General features: G+C 46.2%; 1 protein-coding gene across 1 annotated transcript in view; it reads right to left on the minus strand.

Annotated features, from left to right (window-relative positions):
* Positions 1-8,768: 8,768 nt before the first annotated feature.
* The window catches only part of nek10 (NIMA-related kinase 10), an 18,866-nt gene continuing 3,904 nt past the window's right edge, over positions 8,769-23,730 (minus strand). Inside the window, exons 9-33 of the mRNA XM_056602827.1 lie at positions 23,597-23,683; positions 22,671-22,895; positions 21,579-21,718; positions 21,080-21,141; positions 20,813-20,884; positions 20,652-20,716; positions 20,009-20,111; positions 19,487-19,615; positions 18,886-19,023; positions 18,358-18,403; positions 17,968-18,089; positions 17,464-17,566; positions 17,286-17,361; positions 16,661-16,790; positions 16,265-16,335; positions 15,115-15,322; positions 14,626-14,725; positions 13,840-13,908; positions 13,537-13,579; positions 13,410-13,447; positions 13,175-13,275; positions 12,426-12,539; positions 11,810-11,915; positions 10,524-10,576; positions 8,769-9,495 (exon numbers count right to left, since the gene is read on the minus strand). Of these exons, the coding sequence (XP_056458802.1) occupies positions 9,403-9,495; positions 10,524-10,576; positions 11,810-11,915; positions 12,426-12,539; positions 13,175-13,275; positions 13,410-13,447; positions 13,537-13,579; positions 13,840-13,908; positions 14,626-14,725; positions 15,115-15,322; positions 16,265-16,335; positions 16,661-16,790; positions 17,286-17,361; positions 17,464-17,566; positions 17,968-18,089; positions 18,358-18,403; positions 18,886-19,023; positions 19,487-19,615; positions 20,009-20,111; positions 20,652-20,716; positions 20,813-20,884; positions 21,080-21,141; positions 21,579-21,718; positions 22,671-22,895; positions 23,597-23,683 (2,494 nt within the window). The 3' untranslated portion in view covers positions 8,769-9,402. The remainder of the gene's footprint in view (positions 9,496-10,523; positions 10,577-11,809; positions 11,916-12,425; positions 12,540-13,174; positions 13,276-13,409; positions 13,448-13,536; positions 13,580-13,839; positions 13,909-14,625; positions 14,726-15,114; positions 15,323-16,264; positions 16,336-16,660; positions 16,791-17,285; positions 17,362-17,463; positions 17,567-17,967; positions 18,090-18,357; positions 18,404-18,885; positions 19,024-19,486; positions 19,616-20,008; positions 20,112-20,651; positions 20,717-20,812; positions 20,885-21,079; positions 21,142-21,578; positions 21,719-22,670; positions 22,896-23,596; positions 23,684-23,730) is intronic.

Consider the following 23,730-nt stretch of genomic DNA (forward strand, 5'->3'; position numbering starts at 1 on the left):
AAATCCATTCGTCTGTGTTTCTTTGTGAAGTGGGCGATGGCAGCGTCATAAAGTTTGTCCTTTTACTTGAGCTTCAAAAGAAGTCCTTTATCTATGGACATCAGTGTCAAAGCTCCAAGGCGATCGTGTCCAGTTCTGTTTCTGGCATACGTCTTGATGCGCTTCAGAGCCGAGAAAGACCGCCTCACGGAGGAAGTGGACGCGGGGATGGTCAGCACCAGGCAGGTGAGGTGATACAGCTGCGGCATGCTCTCAGTCAGCTCTTTAAGTGTCAAAAAGTGCAGCAGGTCTGATGGGCTCCTTGCCTCAAAGTTCTCCATGTTGTGCATGACTGTCAGTTCAGTCTTGAGCCTTGGGGGGTCAAAGTGCAGCCCGTAGTTTTCAGCGAGGCTCTGAAACTCAGAGCTGGGGAATTTTTCTCTGTATGAGGCAAACTTCTTGGGGTCGAGAAGGGCAAGGAACTTCATTCTTTCATGATCCTTGAACCTGTTCCTCAGCTGAGTGAGAATGTTGTCCAGGATTTCACTCTGCAGCTGCTGATACTCTGTCCGCATGTCTCCAACTCTCCGTGCCCTGCGCCCGCTGGGAGCCCCGACTTCGCGCACCGTGTCCTCAAATTTGACCTTTTCTCTCTCTGTGGTACTGCAAAAGTCATCAATGCTGTACAAACAGAACTGCATATCACAATCCTTATTCTGCAAGATCCCAAAGAGCACATCGGAGGAGGCAAACACTGAGTTGAATGTGGCGAGGAGAAAGCTGAACTCGAAGCCCGTCAGCAGTGCGATGTATCCATCAGCGCTATGCACAGCATCATCATCAAAATTATTGTGGTCGTCCACAATGAATTCAAAGAGCTCCAAGAGTTCTTCTCTCCGCCCATACACACTGCAAACCAAACGTGATGAAAAGTTCCGACTTGTAGAAGCCACTCTGGGCAGTCTCCGCTGGCATATTTCATCCAGGAGTTTCGTGCGTTTGGCTGACCTTCAGAAAAAGGCTGTGAGGCCACTGAGGTGTGAGAAAAATATTTTGCACTCTTTCATTTTAGCAGCACTTTGAGGCATCACGAGGTTCAGAGGGTGCGCATCACAGTGAACGAAGAGAGCTTGTGGTATTTTTTCCTTTATTTTAGCTTGGACCCCATTCAGTCCAGAGGCCATGATTGCAGCTCCATCGTTACACTGGGCAATTACCAGTCCAGCTATGGCTTCTGCGCACTTATCACCACTGAAATCACCATACTGGAAAAAGCTCTCCTTCACACCACCGTCAGTTGTGTAACGCAGCACATATGACATCTGAGCGGTGTTACTTACTGTTGTGTTTCAGTACTATATAGTTCTAACACTGTTTAAGAAGAAGTTGACGGGCACACGGCAGACTGATGACTTAATCCAATCTTTTATTTGAAATCCACGGTTACAACCAACGCGGGTTATCTAGGTCGAGCAGAGTACCAAGAGAACCCTCTGGTCGATTCTGCCTAATATACCTATATGAACAACCAATAGGAGCCCGCCACCTAATGCCAACCAATCACATTGGGGAACCTGCAAATTGCTGATAAAACGACTGTATAATATTCTGTGTTGGGAACACCGCACTTACGTCAGTTGTCTCGTCTACCATAACGGAGACAAAAGGAGTGTTCCTCACCTCCTCCCTCATTGCCTCGTTCATTACATCCGCCAACGATTGAATCAGATCATTATGAATTTTGCTGGAGGTGCCGATAAAAACAGTGGCCGAATCCAGATGACAGCTCAGAGGGCTGTCATACTCCGCCAAAAAATCCATTAACTCCAAGTAGTTCCCCATGTTTTCGGAATCTTTACTTTCATCATGTCCTCAAAATGCCAGCTCTTGCTTTCCAAGAAATGTGACAATATTGATGAGATGTTTCAGGATCTCTCTGTTATGCCTGACCTTGTTGTTTTGAGCCGTAGTATGATTACGGCGCTGCTCATCTAGCTGAAGATCAACTCTTGTGTCCCCAAAAGTTTTCAAACTGACCTTCGCTTGCAGGTGTGCCGCAGAATCTTAATGTCGGTGGGCTAACTTTGTCAGATTTGTAAGGCTGACAAAGCCGCCGCTGACCCAAGTGAATGACTTGTCAGTTGTTAAAAGTAGACAACTCCAGCAGTACAGTACAGCCAGTACTGTTTTCTTACAGCCTGTCATCCATGGATATCTCAGATATTTTCGGTTTTGAAATGCCTTTCCACTGTGTTAACCTTTTCTTTTAATTCCAGTTCTGGAGTTGGTCTTTCGTTTTTTATTAACTTAAGTTTTTCTGTGAAAGGCCGCCTTGAAAAAGGCGATGCTATCAAGCTAGGGCAAGCTAGGGCTTACCAGCAACACCCCAAGGACCTCCAGCCCACCTCCATCTTAACACTACAAGGACCTCCATCTTACCACTACAAGGACCTCCATCTTACCAACCTGCGCTGAAAATTAAACACATATTCTATTTGCATCTCTTCTCCCTGTTAATGTAAATCTTTGACCTCAGCAATGCTTTACTAACTTTGGTGTCAAGTAAATTTTACAAATTTGATTTGTATGAGGAGTTATTGCTGCTAGTGTCAAAGGCTTCAGTCTGAACGATTTTATTAAGCCAAGAGAAATTACAAACATGTGCACTTGACTGTCTCACCCTTCTGCATCTGTTGGACTGTACCACTCCTCCAGACCTCCCTCAACCTCCACCTGCAGCTCCTAGCCCCAGTCCTGGATTAGACCAACTCTGTAGAAGTTAGAACCCTGATATTGGAGTCAAAATAACTGATATTGTTCAAAACAAAAATAACTGTTCGGAAATCATGGCATTCTTAAATTCCAGGGTAAGGTTATGTAGGGTGACCAGATTTGAGTTTGTGAAAAAGAGGACACTTCGTCGCGGGGGGGGGGGGGGGGGGGGGGGGGCGAATACATGGGTATTTTTTTCTTTAGTTCGTCCGTGAACTTACATTTACGTTTAGGCATGGGGGGGGGGGGGGGGGGGGGGGGGGTCACGGTAGACCACATGTGGTACCCCTCTTACGGTACTTTTTATATACACATTGACCATATCAAACCAGGTCTCCACAACACTACATCTATACATTATAAAACATAAAATGGGGGACAAATAGTGAGCGAGGAGATGGGGAGAGTGTAATGTGTAAGCCGCACAAACAAGACCAGCATGGTTAAATAATAACCCCTCTTTAACTCACTGCGGGGTTCCTCTGTGAAGCTCCCCCGTTGGTGGCCACCGCGGCGTTCGGATTGTTCAGCCGAAAGCTCAGCCTCCTTTTTCTCAATCCGACGAAAACAAGGTGGGCGCTTTATATGGAGATGCTGAGTGACACAGGTGAACTAAATTAAGGACTGATGAGATCAATAACGTGATTGGCTGTGAGCGAGAAGCTGGAGGCTAGTTTGGCAATGGCAGCATATGGAACAACTGCAGGGAATAAAAGCTCTGAAATTACCATTTGTCATTGTTTTTTGGGATGCAGACGAGAGGCTATCAATTTATTGGAGGAAATTAGATTATTGCAATTATTCTTGTCCACCGTTTTAATTGTCTTTCGTGTCAGGCTGGAATCATGCCGTGCTGCGCTTTCCAAACATGATGGCAATAAACATTGTATCTTGGTTTTCTTGTCATCATATTATTTCAATGTATTATGTTTCTTTCTATATGTCTTAACGGCAATACAATCCAGTGGAAACATGGATTTACACTGACATGATGCTTTAGTTACATTATACCTAACTATACGCATAATGTTTGGCTATCCATAATGACATCTTCTTATTCATTACCATGGTTATGTTGAATGTGATGAAAGGCTTCACCTTTATCATATTAAACATAGTTATCTTTAGCATTTCATACTGATAGAGAATGAAATACCCCCCCATGGCAGAAGGCTTTGCTCTCTGTGGAGCGCTCACTCTGCTGAAGGAGAGAGGACAGAGGGCCCCTGGTCTCAGGCCAGCAACCGGCTGTATTCAGCCAGAGCCGAAGACTCCTGGGGAGTAATGTTCAAGGAGCCCCTGCTGATGCTGGCCCCGCCTCCAAACACTTTTCCCTCCCCTTGCTGACTCTGATTGGACTTAACGCTCATTTGATTATTTACCCCATCCAGACTGGTTGGGTTCAAAAGGGAAATGAAATATGGAAAACCTTGAAAGTTACACATGCAAAGCACATAGATACACATAAAAGGTGGTGTCACAGCTGATGTTTATCCCCTGTAAAAGAATAAAAAAATAACACACGCCACTAACCGACAGACATAACTGAGGAGATCTCTCGCTATTTTGACGGGTAGATTAAAGTTGTTTAAATGATATTGGTTTGGCAGCAAAATAGCCTGTTAACTGCTCCGCTTTCAACTATTGATGTTGAAATACTCTCAAGTTTGCCTTTTTTTCAAAGTACATAAAAAGCTAAATTGTATGATTACATTCGCCCATTGTCTATGATTAACTGTTAAATATTTTAAAACATTTTTTTCAAATTACATTTTATTGATACAGAGCAGAACAGATACTACAGCTCATTATGCAGCACTTTTCCTCTGATAATAAATAAGGATACATGGTTGTGTGACCTTTTTTCACCTTAAAGGTGAAATGCAGCTAAACATTTGAATAAAAACTAAGCTGATTTGCTTGCAACAACAACAATAATTTGAGAAGTGTTGATTATAGTCAGGACTCTTTCTATGCTAAGCATGGTTATAAGGATTTGAATGAAGTAATAATAAGCTCAGGTTTCCCAATTGAAGACATAGATAGATATAGATACAAAAAAGCCACATAAAAATTATGTTTCATACTAACGTTTATCAATATATATGCTCCTGAATTATGCACAGGGATAAGCCTACGACTTGCATTGTTATCAGCGAAATAACAGCTATTTTTTTACATATATTTTAAATGAATGTACTGACAAACCATTATCATATGATTGAATACATTTGTCAAGCTAAAACTGAGATCCAATATTCAAGGGAAGCGGGAAACAGTGATCAATCCTAGCTGTGCTACTCTGTTCACCTAAGCTCTGCCTTTTCCGTTATTCGTTTTCAGTTCTGTTGGCTCTGGTTGAAGGTGGTCTTGACGCTGATTTCCAGAGCTGAAGACATCAGAGCAGAGGAAGAGGGATCGCATACTTCTTCATCAGCTGCGGCTGCTGGCTCTGGTTTCCTCTTTGGTGGAACACTCCAGCTCAGGTGGAAGTCAGTCTTTCCAGCGTTGGTCAGAGTGGTGCCAAACTTAGGAGAGGATCAGTGATAGTATATGTTCTCATTCAACCTTCTCTGTCTTCATTTTAACACCAATACCAGAGAGAACTTTAAAGTTTGACTGTTCACTATGCACATGACACGATTTGAAAATTAAAGTGAATTAAACAAATGCAAACTGCTGACTAGCTTGCACAAATAGTTAAAGTTAACTAAAATCTGTGTTCCATGTTCACACACAACTCATGCCAATCAGAAGGAAAAGGGCTAAAGGCTAATTGCTTTGAAACATGAGCAGTGGACAACCAAAACATGCTCATTAATATAAGTGGAGGTCCAGGAATATTGATGTTGAGTGAAGGTATGAAGCCATACAACGGGGCTAAAAGGGTATAGGTAAAGAACAGCGTCACCTGATTCTGTTACTCCTGAATACCAAGGGTTCCACTCAAGGTGATTATGATTTTTGTTTTGAATACAAGATGCGTGGAGTCTTACTTGTTGTAGGATGTTGTCCTGAACGTTCGGGTCTGTCAGATCCAAGTCAGACGAAATTTTTATCTTTAGTATGGTCTGTTTCAGAGCTGGGAGATCAGCAACCCACCAAGAGAAGGTGAAACATTAGTATTCAGACCAGAACCACCCCCGGTATGACACTGTTAGAAACAAGATAACAAATGCATGGTGAGCGAATGAGATGCATTGCACGTTTCTTCCGCTGCTCACCTCTGCTGCAGAAGAACGGATACACATTGCTGCAGTCAGTGCAGATAAATCCATCGGGAACTAATTTGACGCACATTGCATTACCGCCCATGTTGTTGGGCTGACCTGGGGCCCAGTATCTGAACTCGCTGAGGCTGCCGTCTTGCCAGGCCCAGGGCTCTCGGTAAAGGCCGATCCACGCATAGCTGGAGAGTTGCGCGAACAGGAAATAGAATTTGGACTTGGCATGATCTTTGTCCTCCTGAGACCCGATCACTGCAAGGTCGACAAACCAAAACCGGCAGTGGTCCCTGGCGTCCTCCCACGTCTTCATCTCGAAGACCAGATGGTAGTCTGGTTTTGATGGGGAGCCTGAGAGGGACATAGTTTCCAGCTGTCACAGTTAATACGGTAGCAGCAGCAACAACGTGGAATAATAAGTGTGTGTCTCAGAGAGTGGTCAGTGTCTCTCTGGGACCATTGGTCAGAGAGTGGTCAGAGAGTGACCAATGGTCAGATATACACTCTCTAACCATGGTCGGAGAGACTGTCTCTGACCATTCTCTGAACAACTCTCTTGTGAGAGACTCTCTTGATACAGGACTCTCTCTGTCTCTCTGACCATTCTCTGACCATTGGTCAGAGAATGGTCAGAGAGACACTCTTCGTCACTCTCTGTCTTGTCAAAGAGTGTCTCTCTGATCGTTCTCTGACCAATGGTCAGAGAGGGGTCAGAGAGGGGTCAGAGAGTGACCAATGGTCATATTTACACTCTCTAAGCATTATATGACCATACACTCTCTAACCATTCTATGACCAATATTGGTCATATAATGGTCAGAGAGACACTCCTCGCTACTCTCTGACAACTCTCTTGTCAGAGAGGGTCTCTTTGACCATTTTACAGAGAGACACTCTCCGACCAATGGTCAATGGTCAGAGAGACACTCTCTCTGACAGGTCAGAGAGAAATTGATGCAAAATCACATTGATACGAAATCTTCCATTACCGCTGAAACAAAGAAAGTGGCTCAGAGAAGAACACTCTTGGTCCCTCCAGCTGCCGTCCGAATCCATCCTCACACATACCTCCTCGTCGTTTTTAAAATCAGGCTCGCCAAATTTAAAATTAAGATACTCTGACGCGTACTCAAAGGACCACTTCCACGAGTTGGTGTAGACGTCGATGGTCCTCATGCTGGTCGCCGGGTCATCGTTCAGCCCGATCCAACGCGTGGAGTTGCTCCTCATGTCGTGGAGCTGCTGCAAATCCTGGGCGTCCCTGAGGCTGGCCAGCTCCACGTGATTGCTCCTGCAGTATTGCCGAGCGTTGGTCATGGTCATCGGCGTATCCACTGCCACGAACCGGTTCAGGTTCCCGGCGCCAGAAAGGGATAGTCCTTGGTGTTTAAAGAAGAAGTGTGTGGATGCTTATGTGTTTATCCGGGGGTTATCATGAGACAGGAAAATATAAATATGGACGAAGACAACCGTGGCAGACGAAGACTTTATTAAACTTTTTTTTTCTTAACCATATAATAGTGGAAGGGCAAACGTTGCCCATGCAACGAATCGTAATCTGACTTTAACCACGACATTGACTACATTTAAAGCTGACCGAAAGGTAAGTAGGATCCACACTCAGCTGGATCGATTTCGTTAAGTAGACCTGAATGATAATTTAATAATATGATAATTAATTCATAGAGAAAATGCCCCTCACTGGATCGTCTCGTTACGTGTTATCATCGATACCTTTTCTAGTTCAGATGTTTCCAATGGCTGAGGTAGAACAGTGACACGGTGCAGGTTTAATGATGGCCTAGTTAGTCATTCAGAAAATAACTTTGTAACTAATAACTAATAATAACTCGCAGGCCTACCTGAAAGGAGGTGCATCAGCAGGACTTGGGTATCCATGCTACTTTGTTGTACTGCTCAACGAAAAAAAATCCTTTAATTAATCACCATTGTTAGAGTTTCAATGCATAAATATAACATGGTATGGGAACTGTGTCCATCTTACAATTAAAATACTTGCCGCAAAATTAACTCTCCGTGGGAGAGGTAAGTCTGTGTGTGGACTTCTTTGTCAAATTGCAATTTGTGTCATAGCTAGTGTGTCACAATTTGTTAAATCATATCGTTCAGCTTAAACCTTTACTTTCAGTATACACATGCCCCTACCGCACGCGCACACACACACACACACACACACACACACACACACACACACACACACACACACACACACACACACACACACACACACACACACACACACACACACACACACACACACACACACACACACACACAGACACACGCACACATTTTCTTTTCACAAACCCTAAGATTAACCTGAAAGTTAATTTATTAAACTAACAAACATAATATAGAAGTTCCATGCAAGATCCATTACGCTACAATGTTAAGGTATTTGCTTTGAAAAATCAACAACAGTGCTCAAGCCATCACTAACAATTCAATAACTGAACCTATGAATAATAACTACATTGGAGGGTAGGCCTACTTACGTGTCAGTGCTCCAGTCTGCTAAGTGCCTAACTGAAACCATCAATAGTCCGATAGAGAATCCTGCCCACTACTTGCAAACACAGAAGGGAGGACTCTCGGGTTACTGATTTACATAAAGGTTGAGGATAAAGTGATTCAATTTAGAAATGCCTAACATGTAACCCAAGTAGTCAACTATAACCGTATTGATACAATTACTATTATAGACCATTCAAAAAATGCAAAAATAGAACATTTATTTTAAAAGTTACTTAACTTTAATGTGCAATTACAACATTTGGACAAATTACGCAACAACGAAAGTCTTTATAGTTGGGTTTGTTTGTTCACAAAAAAGGGTTGTTAGAACGGCATAAAAAATTATTAGAAATCAATCTGCTTTTTATATTTATTTTCAAAGTGATGAACTGCAGTTATCAAAAGGTACAGATATCCAAATGACACTAAATGTTTGAAATTACATAATAAAATTAGGCCTATATCGTTACTTTGATAATATTATATTGTATATTTAATGAGCCTTCCAATATATTAGTCAAACATTTACATTGTATTAAATATATATCTGTACATATTTTACCCAAACAAAAACAATGTGATGACATAGTCTTCATACATCATATATCTGTACAGTCACACCCAATTCATAAAGAAGACATTAAGTCCCAGTACATTACACACAATGCATGGACAAACAAATAAAGAACAAACAATAACGAATTTATTGTATTGTATTTTTTGAATTAAAGTAGTAATAATTACATTACATTACCCCCCCAAAAAAATATAGATTGCGTTTCATATGAAAATACTAATAATAGTAATTATTCAAATAATAATTATAAATTGAGCTTGTTCGTTTTTAAACGGAGGTGGTTTTGAACTTATTGGGAGGATTAGTGAACATGTGTTAATGACCTTGAACCATACTACCCACACGCGTCCCCCTGGCTCCTGAGGCTTCGTAGTATCGGCTCTCCTCCAACACCTCCTCGATGACCGCCTGAAACGTACGAGAACCAACCATCCCGGAAGTCATTCATTCATCACCGATTCTTAAGTTGTTTTACTCCTCACTGAAAAATGTCAAGTCAAGTCATATTGCAAGAAAAATGTATGAAAATCAAGGCAATTGTTGTTGTTATGAAATACTTCCACTGAATGCTGCTCCTATATGTTGTTTTTTCTATAGCCTTTTGCTTTCGACTCGTGATTTTTAATGTATAACCCCTGTTTTTTCTTTTTGTTTGTGACGTTTCTTTTCAGCCAGAATTACATTTGTATTGCACCTGATTGAAGTATGTTTTCTTCTCTTACGAGAGTTTTGTACTTTGTTTATGATATGGACCTATTAAAGAATGATTTATGGCTAATAAAAAAAACACAATAACGTATCCCCGGTTCAAACCGTAAACGTCCATCAAATCCACATGAACCAGAAAGAACGATTCAGACCAATCAACAGTGGTTATTAAACCAAACAAAAACATTGGTGCACTCTAAATCAGTGTGTAGAGACTCGTGTGTAGAGACTTGTTGTATGAATGCATCTATCTCAGCCCAACTCGAAGGACGCTTTGCATGAACGCTTCAGCTAAATGATCGAATGGAAATGTGAAAGTAATGGAGCAAATCCAAGACTGATCCCTTGGAAATCCAGCGAATCTTACTGGTAACCTAATTTTGTCTAGACAAAAGGCCATTTATAAAGCCTCCGATATGTAAACAAACGTGTATAGGCAAATGTGTATTCAAATGATCATTCAAATGGGTACGGCAAATTGTATTTATTTGGCATGCCAACAAGAATGGCCTTGAACCCATTGGCTCTATGCCCACATTATGTCATCATCCCTTCTCTGTATCAGACTACTTTCCTGTCTGTTTGCACTGTTCAATCTATCAAGAAATAAAAAAAACAAATAACTCATAAATACAGAAATCTAGAAATCAATGACATGTAGGCACTCTCAACGTTGTGGGACGCTTTGGAAGGAAACGGGGAACCCAGCAATATTTAAAAAAACAGACCTGCATTTGTTCGTAAGACACACCGTCCCTGAAGGAACCTTCGTCCATCGTCTCTGAGAGCACAGAGAGAATGTACACTTTAAATGATGCAACGTATCGTGGGCGTGTGCTGTGCTGGCGCTCCGTGTCGCCAGGCAGGAGTGTGCGGGGGGTGATGGCTGGTTTAACATTGACTGCTCAATGTGCAACAGGTGTGCAGCCTCGCCCAGCCCGATCATTTGGTCAATACTGAACAATCATGCAGCTGCAATGTTTGCATTATCTTGCCTTTACAATAACATTGCTACTTCTCGTATTGTATGCATATATGTTTTCAGTTTGTACTTTTTTAAATGAGTGATATTACGCCACCAGGTGTGAGTGAGATAAGCCAAAATCTGCCCTTCCCTGTGCCTTAATGACATCACAAGTGGGCGTGTCCACCTATGTATTCTGGATAGATCAGTGTACCAGCCTAACCAGTGGACTGTCGCAAATGTTGCTTATCTATCCGTTATACATCTAGGTGGACACTATCACTTGTGATGTCGGTGAAACGCAGGAAAAGGCAGTTTCAAACGTCTCGTAATGGTTAATCACACTCACACCTGGTGGCACAATATCACCCCTTAACTCTTTCGATTGCGTTAAAAGTTCATTACTCTCCATAAGTACTTCTGTCCTGTATCTTCTGCTGTGGCCCCCTTTTCCCCATCTCGGATTAAAAAAGAACAATCTTATCCTATCTTAATGTAACCAAAGAACAACCGGAGATGATTTGAGCATCAGCCAGTGGGAGCTTTCTGAAGACCACAGGGGGTTTCAATCCCATGACCCGAAGTTCCAAAAGCACCCTCCAAGCCGCCATCTTGGTATTTTCACATAAAAATAGTACTTAGCATTGTGTAGCGTCCTATCTATCCTATCTAGCTATCGTTGTTGTATACAGGGAATGGGTTAACCTAGCGATTGTTAGTGCTTGGCACTTGGTTCTATGAACATCCTTACTGTACCAAACAGCGATATATTGTTGTTTCTCTTTCTTCTGATAAATGTACTTACTGCAAGTTGCTTTGCTTTCATAAAAGTGTCTTAATGCCCTAAATCTAGATCCATATCTACTCATTCCAAGTACTTCCAAGCTCCCAGGCAACCAGTCCTTCAAGAAAAGCGGTGTGGACTAAAACGAGGGATTTTAAATAATAATGGTGAAAAAAAGTACAAGATGGCAGATCATGTGAAGCCCTCCTACAGACGGTGTTCTCTACAGAGAACCAGGCTCTGTGTTCACAGAGACACGGTGGTACCTGGCTTATGAGGAGCGTTCAGTGGGGCCTTGACGGAGAGACTCTGCTGCCACCAGTCGGAGCTGGCTGAGCCCAGTTCCACCGGCTCAGAGGAGCCCAGGAGCACCTGAGGGTTCAGAACAGAGCCAGGGTCAGAGCCAGGTGTACCTCCACCTGATCCATCATCACTGTTGTCATATTAACATTACATTTCGGGTGTCGGGACGCTTTTATCCAAAGCGACTTACAATATGTAGGTTTTTCAGAAGGAAGAGAAACAACAATATATCGCTGTCGGTACAGTAAAGATGTTCACAGAACCAAGTGCCAAACACTAACAATCGCTAGGGTTAACCCATTCCCCGAATGATAGCTAACAAAGATAGCTAGGATTAGATGATACATAAACTGGTGGTGGTGGTGGGGGTGGTGGTGGTGGGGGTGCAGCTCACCTAGACTGCAAAGTCTAGGTGAGCTCTGAACCAATGGGTCTTGAGACTTTTGAGGAAGCTGCTCTAGCTATAATACAGTCAATATTAGGTGAAGGAATGGTGCTATCCTGTTTCGTTCATCAGGGCTGGAGCACATGTGGTAGGTGATTTGGTTTGTTATGATGAGTGACCCGCTGACCCCTGACCTTGCTGAGCGTGACCTTCAGGCCGAGGGCGCTGCTCCCCTGGTGGAACAGGGACTTCTTGAACCTCTCCACCAGCCGCCTCCCGCGGCCCCTGCTGTGAGAGGCTGGAGGGAGCTGGGGAGGGAGGAGGCCACACACACACACACACACACACACACACACACACACACACACACACACACACACACACACACACACACACACACACACACACACACACACGCACGCACACACGCACACACGCACACACACACACACACACGCACACACAGACACACACAGGCACACACACACACACACACACGTGGATTCAAGTGTATCCATTGTAACAGAAAGTGAACCCGGGTGATGCATTCAGGGTAATGCAGTCATTACTTGGGTGATGCATGCTGGGTAATGTAGTCATCACCTGGATGGTGCAAGCTTGGTAATGTAGGTAGTACCTGGGTGGTGAATGCTGGGTGATGTAGAGATTACCTGGGTGGTGCATGCTGGGTAATTTAGTCATTAGCTGGGTGCTGCATGCTGGGTAATGTAGTCATTACCTGGTTGATGCATGTTGGGTAATTTAGTCATTACCAGAGTGGTGCATGCTGGGTAATCTAGTCATTACCTGGGTCATGCATGCTGGGTAATGTAGTCATTACCTGGGTTATGCATGCTGGGTAATGTAGTCATTACCTGGGTGTTACAAGCGGTGTCATGTAGGCATTACCTGGGTGATGCATGCTGGGTAATGTAGGCATTACCTGGGTGATGTAGATGATTTTGTGCAGCAGGACCAGGAACTTCTGGATGGGGTCGTCCAGCTCTCGGAGCCTCCGCTGGGAGATGGAGATCCCTGCAGAGGCTGAGGGAACGAGCAGCGAGGGAGGGGGGCGAGCGAGACGCGGTTCATGTCCTCAACAAAGGGGCTGAGCAGAAGGCAGCGTCTCTGAGTTATTGAAAGGGTTGAAATCGCTGTGTGATGCAGTGGTGAGTTACCTGGTCGTGGCTTAGTTTTTGGAACAGCGCAGTTGTCCCTTACCATGAAAAACAAAAGAACAACAATTCAATTCTGTCTGTCTCATTTTTCTCGGTCTGTCATACTAAGTCAGTCTGTCCTGCTTACCCAGATAGAGGGGTGTCTGGTGGGACCGTGTTTCGGCCAGACCCTTTACAAACAAACAAACAAACAAACAAACAAACAAACAAACAAACAAACAAACAAACAAACAAACAAACAAACAGACAAAGGGCTATAGCGTTCAGGCTTCAGCACCCGGACAAAACCAAGGGAATCCTGGTTCAGGAGAACCAGGATCATATCTTAAGATATGTCTTGGAATAGTCCTGCTCTCTGACCCCAGTTCTCTGACCCAGTTTCCACTAAGACATGCCGACTCTGTGTGATCAAACGACTAAATCAACTCACGTTCAGGTTTCCTTGAGAAGCCATTGCTGCTTTTCCTGCCGACATCAACAACATCTTCTGAGGCGTCCGCTGATGGAAATAACACACAGGAGAACAATCACTAAGCACACAAAATACATCACAGAACACATTGACCTCGTCAGCGTGACGCAGTTAGCGAGTTGGTGGATGTGCTTTGGGTCATGTGATGTGTCAGAGTTCTCCTAGACTCTGAATAGCCTCCCTAATTTCCTCAGACCCCCCCCCCCTCTTACGCACCTATTGTTTGTTGTTATTCCTTGCACTTAAAAATAGTGCTAGCATTGAGTAGCATCTTATACTAGCTATCTTTGTTGTACATGGGTAATGGCTAACAACTGATAATGCTTAGCACTTGTTTTTATAAATATCTTTACTGTACCAACAGCAATATTGTTGTAATTACAATTAGGGCATTTAGCAGACGCTTTTATCCAAAGTGACTTACATCGGTTAATACAAACATTGACACACCGACGGCAGAGTCAACCATGCAAGGCGACAGCCAGCTCATCAGGAGCAGTTAGGGTTAAGTGTCTTCCTCAGGGACACATCAACACTCAGCTAGGAGGAGCTGGGGATCGAACTAGCAACCTATCGGTTACAAGAAAACTGCTCTAGCTCCTGAGCTAAGCCCGACCTGGCCTGACCTCTTTCTACTGACAAATCTACTTATTGTAAGTCGCTATGGACAAAAGAGTCTGCTAAATGCAAATGTGAATGTAAATGAGTCATGTTAATAGGTCATGTGACTGGTGATGTAATGACCTTGACCCCCATCCTGCTGCGGTTGGTCTGAGCGGCAGGCTGCAGAAGGAGGAGCCGGTGTTGTGGTCTTCATGGTGGCCTCCTCTGGGCCCTGGGGAGCCTGAAAGACCCGTTTCATTCATTAATGTCCTAATTCAAATGTTTGATCTCTTTTTATTAACTATGCCGTCTTGTAGATCTGCCGCTGAGACATGCACCCAACTAGGATGAATAAAGTGAAACAAACCCTTCTCTTCACATCTGGTTTCCTTGGGATCCAGCTGGGATTCAATTATGTGAGATACTACCTCAGAAAGTAAAAAGAAAAAAATACTGGGTTTGATGCCCAATGTTCCCAACCGGATGTGGGCATCCTTAAACAACCCTACCTGTTTCATAATGAATAATGAATAATAATAATGATGCATCTGAGCAGACTTTGTATCAGAGCGTATGGTTCTGGACAAAAGAGTCTGCGCAGCGACTAACCAGTGAAAAGTGACTCACTACCTGCGGGGGGCTTGAGATCAGACCGCCCATCTGCCCCTGGTGCCGCTCCAGGAAGTACTTCTGCGCGCGCTTCCTGTCCCGGTCCGCCCGGCGCTGCAGTGCATGATGGGAGGCGTAGAAGCTGTCCATCAGGCTCATCATGATGTCCGAGATGCTGGCGCTAACCTCCACCACGTCGGGCCGCCGCTCGGGGTCGGGGCTCAGACACCTTGGGCCACGGGGGCGGAGGAGAGGGGGGCAGGGTGTGGGTCTGGGTCTGTAGAACGTCAGGGGCCTCTAAGGGCCCCTGCTTTACCACTAGGTGGGATGTGGCTCAGCTGTTAAAAGTATTCAGTAAATCTAGCGACATCGACTGGCATCGACTCCCCCTTGTCAACGATGGACACGTTTGGGAATGAAGGGTTCAACGTGAACCAAAATGGTGGATGGTAAATGGACTGCCTTTATAGAGAGCTTTTCTTACCAGTGGCAACTGTCACGCCCAGCTTTGCCGTGCTGGATGTGCCTCTCTACCTGCCTTGCTTGGCGTGTCATGATTATCCGTGTTCCGTGTCCGTGTTCCTTCTATCGCCACTAGGGGGAGCTGTCTCTATTGGCCGTGCCAGGCTAATGACTGGGCTGATTGAGCTGGAGATAAAAGACGCCTTCGCCGTCGGCTCGGTCTCTCTCACTACTGCCATGGCCTGACGGGGAAGGGCTGGCTGCAGCTTCGCTCCTCATCTTTACCTCACTTTGCTTTATATTACATCTACTGATATGCACTACACTTTTGGTTTGGCTTCCCCTTACTGATAAGGTTTTGCATTTAGCACTTTAAATAAATAATTGTTCCATCTTTATAATCAGCGTGGCCTCCCTTTGTTATGTCAGCTCTGCTCGAGCCAAGTGGTCCTGACACAACTCAAAGCACTTTACAATATTGCCTTCAACATTCACACAACGGCGGCGGTGTCAACCATGCAAGGCAACAGGGTAGGGTAAGGTGTCTTGCCCAGGGACACCTCGACGCTTGAACTAGCAACCTTCCAGCCGACCCGCCCTGTGTCCTGGGCCGCATGCCGCCCACCCGGAAGGGTTGGCTGAGCAGGTGGGTTTGAGGAGACCGCGGGACACTGGGTGTGTGCTGTGAAAGCAGGCGTGGGTCTCTCACCACTTGATCATGCCGGTGACTCTCTCTGAGAACAGCGGGTCGTCCACCGGCTGGTACACGGCCTCCACGATCTGAACACACCACCAATCCCACCGCACTTCAAAACAGCATTGTGGGCTGTTTTGAAATGCCGTGTGATGTATAGTTTCTGTGTGTGTTCGCGAGTGTGTGTGACTGCTGTTTATGTGTATGTAAGTGTGTGTGTATGTGTGTTTTAATGTGTTTGTGTGTGTGTGTGTGTGTGCATGTGTGTGTGTGTGCTTGTGTGCGCAATAATTGTGTTTAATAATTAATAAGGGCCAAATTGTATTAATTAAAAGGATGCGTGACTGTGTTTGTGTGACTGGGTGTGTCTGACTGTGTGTGTGTGTGTGAGAGTGTGTGTGTGATGGTTGCCTTGGTGGCCAGAGACAGCATGTTGGTGCTGTAGAAGGGGGTCCGCAGGGTGGTCATCTGGTACAGGATGCACCCCAGGGCCCAGATGTCGGCCTTCTCCCCGTAAGGCTCGCACTTCACGATCTCTGGACTAACACACACACAGACACACACAGTCACATACACACACACACACACACACACACACACACACACACACACACACACACACACACACACACACACACACACACACACGTCACACACACACACACACACACACACACACACACACACACACACACACACACATATATACATACACACACACACACACACACACACACACTCAAAACACACAAAGACATGAAATGTCATTCAATCATTAAATGGCCAGATGTTCCCACTCGTCTATTTGAATGTTAACGACCTCAGAATTCATCCACATACACACACACACACACAGACACACACACACACACACACACACACACACACACACACACACACACACACACACACACACACACACACACACACACACACACACACACACACACACACACACACACACACACACACAGACACACACACTCACACACTCTCACACACACAGTTGCTTTTCCCCTACCATGTAAGGACTCACCAGGAGTAAAGAATGGTGCCCACCACTGATGTCAGCTTGCTGCTCTCCTGTTTCTGTTTAGCCAGCCCAAAGTCCGCTTAAACCGGAGGGAAACACGAGTTACACAGGTGGGAGTGGAGGAAGTGTGTGTGTGTGGTGTTCAGAGCGGGCAGTGTGGTGACTGTGCTGGGCTCCTCACTGATCGTGACCTTGTCCCGGTCCCCCATCATGATGTTGTTGGGCGTGAGGTCGCGGTGGACGATCCTCTTCTCCTTGTGCAGGTACCTCAGCGCAAAGCACATCTGGAAGTGGAAGCAGGGTACAGAAACCAGCAGACAGCCTTTCACTCTCACTGATGTTCCAGACCCTCTGCTCACATGTACAGTGTAGTAGTTTATCAGAGGCTTTCATTCACAACAACTTTATTGAACGCAGACACACGTCATTATGGAGCAAGCAGAGGTTAAGGGAAAGCTGCGCAAGGATACCAGAGGTAGGCTGCGGACGTTGGGGATCGAACCCAGAACCATTTGGTTGTGAGTCAAACACCCTAACCTCTACACATCTCATTAAATTAAAAGCACACTTCATGTTCAAGACGTCCTATTTGTTCAACTAAAGTGGGTCCCATCCATCACCTTCCCCACTGCAGTTTGCTGCCATGGTGTGAAACCCAAAGGGGGGAATGTAGGTGGACCGATACCTGGACGAAGATGTTCCAGACCCTCTGCTCGGTGAGCTTCTGCTGCTTCTCCTTCAGAGCACTGAAGAGGTCGGCCAGCGTCACGCCCTCTATCAGCTCCATCACGATGTACAGCCGGCCCCCTAGAGGGCAGCAGACTCCGGGTCACACGCTGGGACGCTAGGCTATGTGCCTGGCCAGGTGCTCGTTTTCTAAGGCCCTTCTTTCGCAACCAGGTGTACTCCGTGGTCATGGTGGGCGATCTTTGGTGCATAGATGAACGCTGGCCACCTATCCGCTTGCACGGCTTGTGAATGACCTCATGCTTGGTTGCAAATATAAGGGTCCTTTAAAATGAATGCGTTGGGGTGCAAACAATCATGATTATCGTATGGAAATAGCTTTCCTCACCTTCTAGAAACGTCTTGTAATATTTTACGATGTTGGGATGAGACATCTACAGAACGAGAAAACCAAGAGCGTGCGTTCATTAAATGAATAACAACACATTATTCATTACTGTTTAGTAGATGAACCGACACTTTCAAAGGGATTTACAGTGAATTTGTTTAAATAAACGTTATTCATTTATTCATTCATGAGCAGGTAGGGGTCAGGCAGACTTAATGCACACACTTACAGTATGTTGTACGTCCTGTCACTTAAAAGTAGTCACTTAGCATTGTGAAGCATCTCGTCCTCACTAGCTCTGATGTATAAGGGTTAACCCAGTGATTGTTAGTGCTTGGCACTTGATTCTATGAACATCCTTACAGTACCAACAGCGATATAGTGTTTCACTTTCTTCTGTTCTCATGTAGTCCCTTTGCATATAGGTGGCTACTAAATGCATACAGATGTAATGTGGAGAGTTATGCAGATGGGAGTCCGATCCGACCACTAGACTCCAGACGCGGAGTGTGTTACGTAAAGCAGCACCTGCTCTCTAATGATGGTGAGCTCAGAGACGATGTCCTCCACCGTGCTGTCCCGGGAGCGCTTGTCCTTCCCGAAGGCCGGGCTGAGGAGGTTCACCTCCTTCAGAGCCAGCAGGTTCTGCCCACACTGCTTACGCACCTGGCCATGGACACACACACACGCGCGCGTGCGCGCACAGGCATGCACAGGCACACAGGTATATACACCCACACCCACACCCACACACACGCACGCACACACAAACACACACACGCGCACAGGCACACACATGCATATACACTCTCACACACACACACACGATTGATCTGTCAATGCATTTGCAAGTATTCGTTACTTTCGCTTATTTTAAATGTTAATTTCTGTGACTCATTGTTTTGTTGACATGTGCCGCTGCCCAGCCACATCTCATGCTCTGCTAGCCATCCCTGGAAAGGAGACTCCCCTCTGTCCCTTCCTGTACCTGTTCACCTTGTTAACTGTTTTTCCTGGTCTGTTTGAAGGCTCAGGGTGAAGGAGTGCGGTTTAAACAGGGCCTAAGACCATCAGTGCTACCATAGAGACTCAGAGACTGAGGAAGGAGTGTATGAAGGGGCAGCAGGACCTTGAAGACGCTGCCGAAGGCCCCAGTGCCGAGGTGGTCCAGCACCGCGTAACCATTGATGACCCTGATTGGCGGGCAATTCTGATTGGAGGATTCAATGCCCTCCCTCAAAGCCCGGAGCTCCTCCTCCTGAAACAGGTCACAGCCAATCAGTACACACCTGAGCAGAACTAGACCTTGATACAATTGGATTAGAAAAAGGGGGAAAGTAGAATGGATCCGAATAGAATAGAGCAGAGCAGAAGGAAGTACAGTAGAATAGAAAGAATATAGTAGAACATAACTGAATGAGATAAAACACAAAACAGGACAGCATAGATAGGACACAACTAAAGTAGAATAGATTAGAATAGAATAGCACAAAGTAGAATATAACAGAATGTAAGTAAAGCAGACTTTAAAAGACTGAAAAATAGTATAATTTAACTAAATAAAGTAAATAGAGTATGATATTGATCAGACTTAAACAGGGCCAAATAGACAAAATAATGGAATGAATAATAGCATATGGGTTCTGCTCACAGTGTAGAGGGAGACTGCGGCCTGCAGAGCTTCGTATGCTGTCAGGTCTCGGATGTAATGTCCAACATCAATAAACATCTCAAAGAGCTCTGTGGGAAAAAGCCTGCAACGGAAACCAATGGGGATTCCTCAGAGGAGAGTCGCTCCAAAACAAACGTTTGCAGTGATAAGAGTTTGTTCCGCTCTCCTGCGGTACATATTAAAATGGCACATCTTTGAATACGGCTCGCAGACTTAGGCCCAATCCCATTTCTACCCCTTACCCCTTCCCCTTGCCCCTCCCCCTTGTTTTGAACGGGTAAGGGGAAGGGGGAAGGGGAAGGGGTAAGGGGTAGAAATGGGATTGGACCTTAGGCCCCTTACCCCTTAAAAACAAGGGGGAGGGGTAAGGGGAAGGGGTAAGGGGTAGAAATGGCATTGGGCCTTAGTCTGTCGAATATAAAGCAGGGATTAACACTAACATTTTAAGTAAAGGTCTAGGGGCCATCAAGCTCCAAAACTTGGCGGCCAAAAATTGTAAAAGTGATGTGGTGTTTCCTGAAGGCATTGTTTCTAGGGCTGGGTATCGCCACTGATTTCCCAAACCTGAAAATAACTCACAAAAGAAATGCTGACGTGTACGTATGTTTGGTGTCCACCTCACCTTCTGAAGAGAGCTCTGTTCCTCTCCACGCTGAAGAGGAACCGTAGGGTCCGGAAGGCGTAGCACTGCAGCAGAACCAGACAACACGCACGTTCATCCCTCACCGCGTCACGCTCACATCGGCCTCTGTGGAGGTGCACGCACGACGCCCTGTCTCCTACCTGTAGAGAGGCTGCCTTCACTGCAGGGTCCTGGGGCAGAATCAGCTTAGCAACGACGTAGATGCCGTTCTCCTGCAAGCACACGGGTTCCAGTCCAGTCTTTGACACACTGCTACAGTACTTTACTGTTATATCGTACAAGATTGACGGTTTGGTCGTTGGGCAGATGTTTTTATCCAAAGTTCCCCCCCCCTCCCGACCTGCGAGTCATACCTGGCTGTGCACCAGCGGTCCACAGTGGGTGTCAGTCTGGGGTGCTCATCTTACCTGAACCAGGTGATAGGCGTTGGAGTCGTCCAGGACAAGCTCCGTCAGAGCTGCACAGCATGCTGGGAAATGATGCCATCATGAAAATACTTCATAACAATTGTAACTATGATTGTTTTCCCGTGTTTTAGATCAGAACCTTCTACTTCTGCTATTCTCTTATGTTGTAAAACGCTTCAGCAGAATATAAATGGACTGCATTTATGGAACACTTTTCTAACCAGTGGCCACTCAAAGCACTTTAAAATATTGCCTAACATTCGCCCAATCATGAACACATTCACACACCGACGGCGATGTCAACCACGCGAGGCGACAGCCAGATCGTCAGGATCAGTCAGGGTGAGGTGCCTCGCTCAGGGACACCTCAAGTCTCGACTAGGAGGAGCCGGGGATCGAACTAGCAACCTTCCGGTTACCAGCCAACCCGCTCTACCTCCTGAGCCACATGCCGATATACTGCAGTTTTAGCTCATATTCTGCATGGCGCTGGTCTCACCAGCCTGCAGGGCCAGGGTGCTGGCCTTCTGCTCCGCGGGGGGGAGCTCCTCCGAGCAGGGCGGACCCTGGAGGCGGCCTGCGGCGTTGGCGCTGGAGAGGGCCTCGACGGAGGAGCGGTCCGACACGAACGTCCCCTCGCTGCAACACGTCATGAGTCATCACACGCCAACAGTCAAACAGAGCCCGATGTCTGCCCAGACCCCCCGGACAAACAGCCAGCAGAACAGCCAGCCACAACAACAGTCAAACAGAACACAAGACCCATCAAGACACTCAGACAAAGAGCCAGACCAACAGTCACACACCCAGACAAACAGCCAGCCACTAACAGTCAAACAGAACCCAATGTCTGCCCAGACCCACAGACAAACAGCCAGCAAAACAGCCAGCCACAACAACAGTCAAACAGAACACAACATCCATCGAGACAAACGCCCAGCCACTAACAACCAGTCAAACAGAACACAGCATCCATCCGGAGATCGTGCTAAACAGCCAGCCAAACAGCCAACCGCCAACAGTCAACCAGAGCACAACATCCGTCCAGAGACCCTGCTAAACAGCCAGCATAACCGCCAGCCACACCAACTGTCAAACAGAGCCCGCATCCACCCAGACAAACAGCCAAACACCCAGCTAAACAGCCAGCCACACCAACAGTCAAACAGAACTAAATGTTTGCCCAGACCCCCAGACAAACCGCCAGCAAAACAGCCAGCCACAACAACAGTCAAACAGAACACAACATTCTTCCAGACACCCAACCATACAGCCAGCCACTAAGAGTCCAACAGAACCCTGCATCCACCAAGACATCCAGACAAAGAGCAAGACAAACAGTCACACACCCAGACAAACAGCCAGCCACTAAGAGTCAAACAGAACCCGGCATCCACCAAGACAACCAGCCAAAGAGCCAGACAAACAGTCACACACCCAGACAAACAGCCAGCCACTAAGAGTCAAACAGAACCCAGCATCCAACCGGAGCTCCAGACAAACAGCCAGCCACAGCAACGGTCAAACCGAACCCAACATCCATCCAGCCCCCCAGAAGACGATCCACCCTCCCCGCGGGCGGTCCACCGGCCTGTTGAGGAGCCGGAGCAGCTGCTGCAGGCCCCCCCAGCTGCGGACCTCTGCGCGGGCGTCCGGGTCCTGGCAGAGCTGCACCAGCACCCAGGCCGAGCTCCACAGCAGCCGCAGGTGGCGGCCGTGCAGCAGACCCAGCAACACCGGCAGACCCTCCAGGTCCCACAACTGCTGCCGGACCCCCGGCACCGGGGCCAGCAGGCGCAGCAGCTCCGCCGCCATCCTGGGGGGGGGGGGGGGGGGGAGAGAGGGGGGGGGGGGGCATGTGAGGGAGCAGTTCGGGAGTCATCGGGGGGTTTACGGTGTTTTGTTCAGACAGGGTAGTGTCGGGTTCATATTTTTAGATCTGTATCCACCTAGATGTAGGCTCTTGGTTTTCTCGTTCTAAAGAAGTCGCATCCCAACATCGTAAAATATTACAAGCCAGGAGAGGTTGCCTAAACCAGCCATCCTCCACACACACTCCCACACATATATTCTTGAGCCTACATTTGAGACGGTCAATGCCGTAGAAGCTAACAACAAGTAGCAACATGTAGCTAATAACATTGCTACTACTCATATTTTATTCTGTAGTTTGTACTTTGTGGTGATATTATACCACAAGGTGTGAGTGTGATCAGCCATTACAAGTGGTTTGAAATGCTGCCTTTTCCTGTACCTTAGTGCCATCACAAGTGGACATGTCTACCTAGATGTCTGATGGATAGATCAGTTTACCAGTCTACCCTGTGGATTGTAGCAAATGCTGCTTATCTATCCATCATACATCTAGCTGGACACGCCCACTTGTGATGTCATTAAGGTACAGGAAACGGTGTGTAATGGTTAAAATGACACTCTGGTGGTATACGGTCCCTTTAAACAGCGGTACGCCTTATAAGAACATTGGCCATCCTTTCTAAAGTGATTCAACCTCCTTACCTCTTGGATAAGGAGTCGTACTCCTGCAGGATCACCAGCAGGTCTTCCACCAGGGGCCACTCCCCGATCTTCTCCCTGCCCTCTGGGCTGCGAGGAGGAGGAGGAGGAGGAGTAGGGGGTAAGGGGGGTGGGGC

Source organism: Gadus chalcogrammus, chromosome 11, assembly GCF_026213295.1.
Source record: "Gadus chalcogrammus isolate NIFS_2021 chromosome 11, NIFS_Gcha_1.0, whole genome shotgun sequence".
NCBI lineage: Eukaryota > Metazoa > Chordata > Actinopteri > Gadiformes > Gadidae > Gadus > Gadus chalcogrammus.